This window comes from Triticum aestivum, chromosome 6B, assembly GCF_018294505.1.
Source record: "Triticum aestivum cultivar Chinese Spring chromosome 6B, IWGSC CS RefSeq v2.1, whole genome shotgun sequence".
Classification (NCBI taxonomy): Eukaryota; Viridiplantae; Streptophyta; class Magnoliopsida; order Poales; family Poaceae; genus Triticum; species Triticum aestivum.
In genome coordinates, this window is record NC_057810.1 from 690,636,429 (window position 1) to 690,646,014 (window position 9,586).

General features: G+C 44.2%; 1 protein-coding gene across 1 annotated transcript in view; it reads left to right on the top strand.

Moving 5' to 3' along the window:
- Nucleotides 1-9,372, top strand: part of LOC123139319 (cytochrome P450 87A3) — a 53,902-nt gene extending 44,530 nt beyond the window's left edge. Inside the window, exons 2-9 of the mRNA XM_044559122.1 lie at nt 2,374-2,698; nt 2,822-2,971; nt 4,118-4,369; nt 4,596-4,685; nt 4,802-4,880; nt 5,055-5,161; nt 6,625-6,758; nt 9,074-9,372. Of these exons, the coding sequence (XP_044415057.1) occupies nt 2,374-2,698; nt 2,822-2,971; nt 4,118-4,369; nt 4,596-4,685; nt 4,802-4,880; nt 5,055-5,161; nt 6,625-6,758; nt 9,074-9,164 (1,228 nt within the window). The 3' untranslated portion in view covers nt 9,165-9,372. The remainder of the gene's footprint in view (nt 1-2,373; nt 2,699-2,821; nt 2,972-4,117; nt 4,370-4,595; nt 4,686-4,801; nt 4,881-5,054; nt 5,162-6,624; nt 6,759-9,073) is intronic.
- Nucleotides 9,373-9,586: the final 214 nt, after the last annotated feature.

Consider the following 9,586-nt stretch of genomic DNA (forward strand, 5'->3'; position numbering starts at 1 on the left):
AGGCCCAATGGCCTACACCGGCGGCGGCGGGAGGAGATTAGGAGGGGCGCACTGGGAGGAGGAGGGAAGGGGAGCCCACGGTCGCCTCGCTCGAGGAGGCGACACGGTGGGTACGGGGAAGGGAGGGGGTGGGGGAGCGGGAGAGAGGGCTAGCGGCGGCGAGCTCCGGCCCCGGCGCTGGGTACGTGAGGCGGGGGAGCCAGAGGTGGCGCGAGGAACCCTAGGGGAGGAGAGCCGCTGAGCGGCCGCTTGGGGGCGTGCCCCTGTCATGACCCTACTAATACATGTTTGATAATTATTAGTGCTACCACGTTAGAAGACAATAGTGCGCTTTTCTCCACCACTGATTTGCAGCAAAAGCCGTAAAGTTTTCGCGGGGGGGGGGGGGGGGGGGGTTGCACTAAAACATGTTTTTTGTTTTTGTTTTTTAGATTGTCACACACCAATTACAAGTCATGTTTGGCTCTAAAAACGTTTTGTATGGGTAAAGTGTGCGACCTCTACCAAGTTAAAACGAAGATGCCAGCCAAGGAACCACACTGGCATCGCCTGACATACTTGATAATCAAAACACAGACCTATACTAAAAAGAGGATTACAAAGCCATTGTGGCTTGTTTATTACAGCACCCCCAGAGTTTGCATTACGGTAGAGTTTAACAATAGCGGAAGACAAACTAGGGGCAGCACGTACCTGGAGCTACACCACTCCATAGGGAACTGGCTGGAAAAATCTCCTAGCAAATGAACACTTCGACTTCACGCTAGTGGAAGACGTCTCCTTACCTCAATATGGCCAAAACAACTAGCAAGTGAGTACTTTAACACTCACAAGATAATCAAAATAATATATAACACTAAATAAAGCAGTGTATGACATGTCACATAATCATATCAATTATAGCTATCATGGCATAACACTAAATATATATGTATATGTATAATGGTTCAATTATTTCTCATGGTCATTCCAATATCATAAACAAATTCTCATGGTCTTCGACACCCACATTTCCACAACCCTTTCATGGCTCACACCTGCATTTCTTAACATCACATAACCGACAGTCCAACTGTCATTTCAGTACAATACAGGCACTTCCCAACATCACAGATCATCTCTTTCACCTGCTTACTATACCTTTCGTGATTAATTTGCATGATGTGTTTTTATTTACGATTTTACCTCCAAGTTTGGCAAGGACCAAATAGTGTGACTTATCCCGACTCGTCCATGACGAAGGACACGACTACTCAAACGTTTTAACTTGGTAGAGGTCGCACACTTTACCCATACGACAAAGCATCTCTTATGGGGACACCCACCAAGATCTTCTCAAGTCATACATTTTGATGGGATTGCATTAATGAAATCTTTTGGCTGGGAATTATCCTAAACAACAATCTATTAGAACAGAGAATCAAAGGTCTGATGCTTCTAATTTTTGTGGGATTTTCTAGCATATTTCTTTTTTTATGAGACAGTAAATTACTTTTAGTATATAAGAGATAGATTACGATAGAAGATTTCGTATGTTTTAAAATAGCCTAACAAATACTCCCCCCGTCCCATAATATAAAACATTATGCATATAATAACGGAAGCGGATTTGTAGCGTCCGGGTGCTCCACACCCCTATGCAAACATTAAATTCAAAAAGATACCGAGAAGTTTGAAAAAAAATCTGAGATTTTGGGATATCAAACCTGGATTTTCCATCTACTCCCGTGTGAAATTTCTTGAAAAAAATACCAGGAAACATATTCGTGGCAAAAAGACAAAAAATTCCTATGTATAGAAAAAAATTGTTTGGATGGATTTTTGTGTCGATAGTATTTCCTTCGCCACAGATACGTTTCCTGGTATTTTTCATGAAATTTCACACTGGAGTAGATTAAGAAACCATGCTTGATATTCCCAAATTTCAGATGTTTTTTTTGGTATTTTTACGTTTAATATATAGGGGTGTGGAGCACCCATGAGATCATGTGTATTTTCCTATAGTACCGTCTTATATTAGGGGATGGAGGATATAGTAGATAAAAAGAAGATTGTAAAGGAATAACAGTTTAACGTGTAAAACTCTTGTAGAAAAAACTGCATACCCACGAAAGAATTCGGTTACGTTTGACAGCACGATTTTTTAGAGTATTGGGGGAGAATTTTGGATGCAACAAAAAATATCCATCCAAACATAACAAAATAGAAACTTGCTTCGATGCTCGTCTTAAGACGAACTTAACAGTGAAAATTAGTTGTTTGTAAGATAAATCATTTTAAATTTTAAGATATCGCAATCAATGATGGTGATATCTGCATGCATGCATCCCATGTACTAGTTAGAATGAAATTAACGAATGGTTCAAATTTCAGGTATGGTCCAATTTTTAGGACAAGTTTGTTCGGTGAAGACCTCATAGTTTCCATGGACAAAGAGCTGAACAACTTGGTGTTCCAGCGAGAGGAGAAGCTATTCCAGATCTGGTACCCGGAGTCGGTCATGAGAATATTTGGAGCCGACAGCATCATCTCAAAACTTGGGTCCTTCCACAGGCACATGAGGAGTCTAGTCCTTAGGCTGTTCGGCCCTGAAAATCTCAGGCTAGTCATGCTCCATGATGCTCAGCGAACGGTCCAGACCAGCCTGCTCTCGTGGCTCAATCAACCCAGCGTTGAACTGAAGGAGGCAACTGCAAGTGTATGTCACTGTTAGCTTCTTCCTAAAATAATCATGTTGTGATAAAGATAAGCAAATTAAATCCAAGTTTTGAGCACCTTGTCGTCTGACTTCTCTCTGTAATGCAACAATTTCTTATCGTAGATGATATTCAGCATCACATCAAAGAGGTTAATCAGCTATGACTCCTCAAACTCAGATGGGAATCTCTGGAAGCAATACGATGCATTATTTCAGGGAATGCTAGCATTTCCACTCTACATCCCTGGCACAGCATTCTACAAATGTATGCAGGTAATTGACAAGTATACAATAGCAAATTCTTTGAAGGAAGAAGGAATGCAGAGTGAGGGGGCAACCTTGTCGTGGCATTAACATGGCAAGTGTCCTCATAGGAGAACTTAGTTGTGAGGCCATAGCTGCGAGGTGAAGCCTTGGATGGGGTTGATTGGAAATGACAGACACGAGTTTACCCAGGTTTAACCCCTCTACTAAGGGTAAAACCTACTCCTGCTAGATTTCTTATTGGATATGTTGGTCTCGATTACAAGGATGCTATTCTTTCTACCTCTATCGAGAGAGCTCAAAAATCTTGTCTATTTGAACGACCCAGGAACCCCCTTTATATAATAGCCGGGTCCCTGGGTTACTCTGGTTCTACCCGCAATCAGAGTCCTACCCTTAGTAGAGGTCCTTCGTGTACTGTCTTCTAAGGTGGGGGTCTCCGTCTTGTATTTGGACTCCTTTTTCACAGAACCTCGCCTAGGTTCAGGTCCTTCAGGCCGGGTCCTGTAGCAGGCTGGGTCTTTCTTCAGGCGGGGTCCATGTAGCAGACCGGGTCCTTCCCAGGTCGGGTCTTTCTTCAGGCCGGATCCTTCCCAGGCCGGGTCTGGCTGGGTCCTATAGCAGGCCAGGTTCTTCAGGGATCTCGTCCAGTCCAGGTCCTTCAGGACCTGCTGGTTTCTCTACATCTTATTGGCCTACCCGGTTGGGTATTCCCCGTCACAACCCTCGGACCAATCATTTAATTAGAGTATAGTAGTAGTACTTATTATATGTATTCTTGCGATTAACAAGTCTCTTAATTAAAATGATCTAATATGCATCCTTAGCTGTCTTTGTATATCTTACAGATTATTCTAAGATACTTCTACACAAGTAGTATGAAAAAATATCACCAGGTCCTAAGATTTTTTGCAATATATGGATTCAAATTATTATTGTTTATTATTATTATTATTTTATTATTATTATCTCTTCAGGGTCTGTAGTAATAACTAATGAAGAATAATTTAGAGTATTCGCCTATGTGGTATATGAGGGACGCAAGTAAAAACTCTTAGGAGCATGTAATCATGTCTCTATATGTATACATCCTATATACAAGTATAATGCATGTTTTAGTTTCACACTATGCATATATAACAAGTTCATTGTCAGGGACGAAAGTATGTCATGAAGATTTTGAGGAAGATGCTAGATGAGAGGATGAGGGCGCCACATCGGGAGAGTGTCGACTTTCTTGATCTACTGATCGATGATTTGAAAGAGGAGAAGCATTTAATGAATGAGAAAATTGCGTTGGATTTGCTCTTCTTGCTGCTCTTCGCCGGCTTTGAGACCACGTCATCCGCGATAACTGCCACAGTCAAACTCCTAACAGACAATCCGAAAGCCCTACAAGAACTTACAGTAAGTGAAGAAAAGGCTAAGAAAGTGGACTTCAGTGTTCTGATTTTCAATCTAAAAAATCCTTCCTTTCGGAGTACACTCTCACCTGCCTACCACACATGAACTTACAAATAGCACTTTAGTCTGTAATAATTGAACAACATATAATACTAGAAGTTTATGTATAGTTGGATAAGTTATAATCATGTTGAACATGTTACCCAATCAATCTGTGTGATGGTTCCAGGAGGAGCACGAGAACATCCGGAAAAGAAGGGTTGACCCTGACTCCGAAATCACATGGGAGGAATACAAGTCCATGAAATTTACGTCTCATGTATGTCTCGCTTACACCATCCATCGACCATGCAAACTTCTAAATTGGTTCATGATTATTGTCAAAAGCATCCACCTCTACAATGTGCATTTATCTTCTACATTGTTGATTTCTAGGTCATACACGAAGCATTAAGGCTGATTAACATCGCTCCGATAATGTTTAGAAAAGCTACAGAGGATGTTCATGTAAAAGGTAAAGTTTGTTGTAAGGAAAACGATACATGTAGGACTAACCTTTTGTTCATTGTTTTTGAGATAGCTAACAACACGCATCCCAAGTGGTCATGTAGGACTAACCTGTCATATACATGGACACAATTATAGTTGGGGCAAGTTAACTATATGGGATTGGTCGTGATCTGTGCAGGTTACATTATACCAAAAGGATCAAAGATCATGATTAACCCTTCTACTGTTCATCTGGATCCTACAATTTACCAGGATCCCAATGCATTCAATCCATGGAGGTGGAAGGTATGTGAAATTTAAAGCAACAACATATGCACATATTTTAATGAGTAAAGAGCCGAAGAAGATTTTAGGTTAAATCTCGTGAATAGAGAATAGCCCGACCCTGGCACCCCCTCTCTCGGGCGACACGGGGGAACACCGCCAGCGCTGCCACTACCCTCCCTCCTGTCCTCATCTTGTCTTGCCGCCGTCGGAGGAGCACACCGGTGAAGCTGGTTCCTAGGAAGGTGGTAGTGGGAAATCTTGTGAGGGCGTCACGCACCTGTCCCCATCCACTGGGTGATGCCCCGGCGGCTGCTCTTTGTGCCATTGTGGTGGTGACACTGGTTCGGCAGGGGTCCTGGGCGTTGAGGCGTGGTCTGATGCGATGACGGCGATGCCCGAGGATGCCATTTTTTCTCCATGGAGACGTTTGTTAGTTCTGCTTCTACCTCCACGATGTCGTGTGTCTCTCGAGTGAAAGCCCTAACTGAGGTGGGCGGCGATGGCGCCATCGTCATCGTAACCTTCTTGACGGCGCAACCTTGTGAGATAGTTGGCTGGTGGAAACCGTTTGGTTGGTGTTGGCGGAAATTTGGATCTGGAGGTGGTGCGATGTGGCATCTTCCGCGTTGGCGATGACGGGTCTCGGTGGCGTGGCGCAACGGGGTCTCGATGTCGGACGCATGTTGATGGACGCGTGTAGAGTGGTAACGTTGACATGCATCGTGGTGGCGTCTACGGTAGTTAGGCCTGAAAAGGTCAATGCGTTGATCTCTTCTGAAGTTGGGAAGGCGGAAGATGACGGTGGCGGATTCCGGAGCATGCGGATGCATTGCATGGTGAGAGTCTGCTAGATTGGTTGGTGCCAGCTTGGTGAGGCCACAAATTAGATGTTGTGCGTCGGTGCAAGGTCAAGGCACATCATCAAACTAACAGGTGTAGCGACATAGATCGTCAGGAAGGTGGCTTCGGGTTGATCCATATATTAATTTTGTCAAACTATTGAATAATAAACTAAAGGTGGTTGTGTGCATGGGCTTATCCTCCTTTTTGTAAAAGGGCTAAAACAGGCCGATGGATAGAAAAGGCTTCCAGAATACATGATACTGTATTGTATCCTTGTTTTTTCTATATTAATACGTTTAAATTCATGTCATGAATGGAGAAAATTATAGCTCAAGAGCTTCCATAGAAAAACGGAAAGTAGCTCATGCATGATGGGTAGCATCCTAACTAGTGAAGTTTGAATTATTAAAGACAATTTATTTACGCAGGTAGTAGTGATGTACAATGTTTTCTTTTAAAGAAAAATATAGAAGAATCAAAAGTTAATTAACATGTTCATTCATTTTACCCCTATGATTTTTCAAGTCGCGGAAAAGGCTAAGGGATCTAGCTATATTTTAATGCAAGGGAGTAATATTAATTGTTGCACAAACATAGTACTTATCTCCCTGAAACCTAGTTACAACCTGCGTGTACAGGGTACTGCTGAACCAGTTAGTGGTGCCTCCAAGGAATTCATGGCTTTTGGAGGCGGGCTGCGGTTATGTGTTGGTTCAGACTTTGCCAAGCTACAGGTGGCTATCTTCCTTCATTGCTTAGTTACTAAATACAGGTAAAGTTATATTTCTTGTATTTGAAGTATTTTGATAAATAATAATTACTCTAGCAACAAACATATATTGGAGCGAGGGTGCTACCAGCGTACTTATATATTTCCTTTAGCATAAAAAAGACACCTCTATAAGTAAAATTGTCCGATCGTACTCTCCTGTCTCCTGAAACAAATGTCTTTCTAGTCATCGGTCCACATCGAAACTGATGTCCAACAGGTGGTTAGAATGTGGGACTCTAACGAGTTCCATAGGTCGGATATCGGTGGGATCTTGAATGAGGTTAAGGAGTTGAGTGCGAACTTCTCCTTGTTCAAATTGTGCTGTATAGGCAGGGACGCTAACACGGCAGCTCATTGCTTGCAAAGCGAGCTAGTGAGGCTAGACGTAGGTGTTCCCCCCTCCTTGCTGAAGTGCTTTAGCATGATTGTAATCCTATGGAGTAACCAATAAAGTTCATTTAGTCACACATACACAAAAAAAGATCCCTTGTAGTACCTTCAAGAAAATAGATATGGTGTACAACAAAAGGAAAATCGTTAAAAAACTTCAGTGCTACATTATGTTGTGCAAGACGTGACTAAATTTAACATTTTTCAAAGGAAACAAACCAAAAATTGCAAAACATGTATATAGTGCTTGATTCTCTTGTGGTATTAGATGCGGGAAGCCGCCATCCAACGATGTCTGCATACATTTCAGACACTTTATGAATCAACCAGATGAAATTTATGCAAACACAGCCGGATTTCATATAGACATGACGGATTTTATACGAACATGAAAAAAATGGTTACATTTTGGACATATTTTAACTAAAAAGGTAAAACTATGTGCACATACACGATTGCGCGCTGAACTCCACTCCCATGACACGGATTAGTCTACGGCCGGCTCCGACGGATCCCTTTGTATTTCCATGTCTGGCAGCCCACTCACCGGACTGCCCGGAGCCCCGGAGATATATTTTTCCACCGTATCTTCCCTATGTCTGGTTGTGCCACTCATCAGAGTGGCAAAGAGGGTGATTCAGCAGGAGGGAAGGGGGGCTCCTCCATTTCGGTGGAGCCCAGACGGGGGCCGAGGATGGTTTGACATAAAGATCCGGACATGTCATCGACTGTACAAGCCAGTGATGCACCGACGATGGCCTTACTGGGACCCAAGCGGCGGCAGCCTCCCGTGTTCTACTTTTCCCTCGATGTTGGCGGTGGACGCGCTGGCCGCCGACTCGTCGATCTTCGCGCAGCCGGCTTCTTTCTCTGCCAGCAGGGCACGGTTACGCGCGCGTTGACGGCAGTACGACGCGATGTCGTCCACGGAAGCGACGATGCCCGTGTCGACGTGCTCCCCCTCGCCCCATGTGCCGGCTTGGAGCGGCGAGTTGCTGAAGCACGCACCGGCTTGGGGCGGCACTTGCTCCATTGGACTAGGCGAGGAAGATGGAGCAGCAAGCTGCGTCGCTCGTATCCTATAGCCTCCGCGGGCCTCTCAGCAGGCTTTTATGCTGGAGAACTGCTCTTCCTTTTCGTCGGATGCCATCAAAAGGGTGGAGGAAATGGTGAAAGAAGGAGATGGGGAGCGGCTGAGTGGTGCAATTCTTGCCCGGCATTTGGCCTCCTTTAAATAGCAGGCGGACGGGAGGAGCTTGTCCGACGTTGTGTTTAATGCCAGCCTGCTTGTGAACAGATGTGTGGCCGAAGTAGGTTTCTCGGCTTTCATGTGGGTTTAATAGAGGCGTTTGAATGCGGCAACGAGGTGTTTTCAGCCGGGCGTGCAGCAGGCGGCGCCCCCGGCCGGCGCGTCGCTTCAATGGCGGAGGCGGTGAGAGGTCGCGTCTGCCCTGAGCTGTCTTCAATATGGAGCGGCCCACTCTACATCGGCATGAATGCAGACCGCTGGCACCGAGCGAGAACACACGCGAGAGAGGGATGAGGGGGTTTGGGTGGGGCAGGGTGGTATGAATCAGCGCGTGGTTGCTGTCCGGATGTCCATACCCCCCCTCGCCCCACGTTTATATCTGGTTTGCGGGAGAAAGTACGCCCGGACAGCGCCACTGACCGACATTAGATGCCCGCATTGGATGGTTTCCGTGGTCCGGACAGCACGGTCGGACATATGCGGGCGATTTGAGGGTCGGTGTACATGTGCTCAGTAGAAGAAAGGAAAATAGCATATGATATAGCTTCAATGCAAAACATGAGACTATAAATAAAAGAATTGTGAGCTCTTTTGAGTCGTAGGATTATGCATACTTTTTTTACAACATTGTACATAAATCCTAACAAACTAAACTTTAAACTTCTGCCTAGCGCAGATGGAATGTGATAAAGGGAGGAACCATGGTGCTTTCTCCTGGACTACAATTTCCTGGTGGTTTTCACATCCAACTTCTCCCAAAAGCTTGATTCGTGGTGTTCATTTCTGCAATATGGACGATGTTTCTATGCATGGCACCAGAGGATATGCAGTGTTGTCATGTTACTTATTTTGTGGCTAGTTATTGACTTATGGAACGCAAGATTGCTAATAAGCCCTTTTTTGAGTTGTTAATAAGCTTCTCCTATGTAGCATAAACTATGACTCAATTTGTTTCTGCTTCCCATATTTGGTATATGCCGGAAAAATGTATTTGTGGTTTGTTTGGTGCAACTTGGCAAGACGTTTTCCACTTTGTCAGGAATCTACCGGGAATCTAAATGATGGTTAGAACGTTGCTATGTTTCTGCCGATAATCAAAATGATGCTTACATACATATTTTGTAAATGCATCTCTTATGTTATGTCCCCGTGCATCATCAGTATATACCGGAATTGTCCATGCATCAGA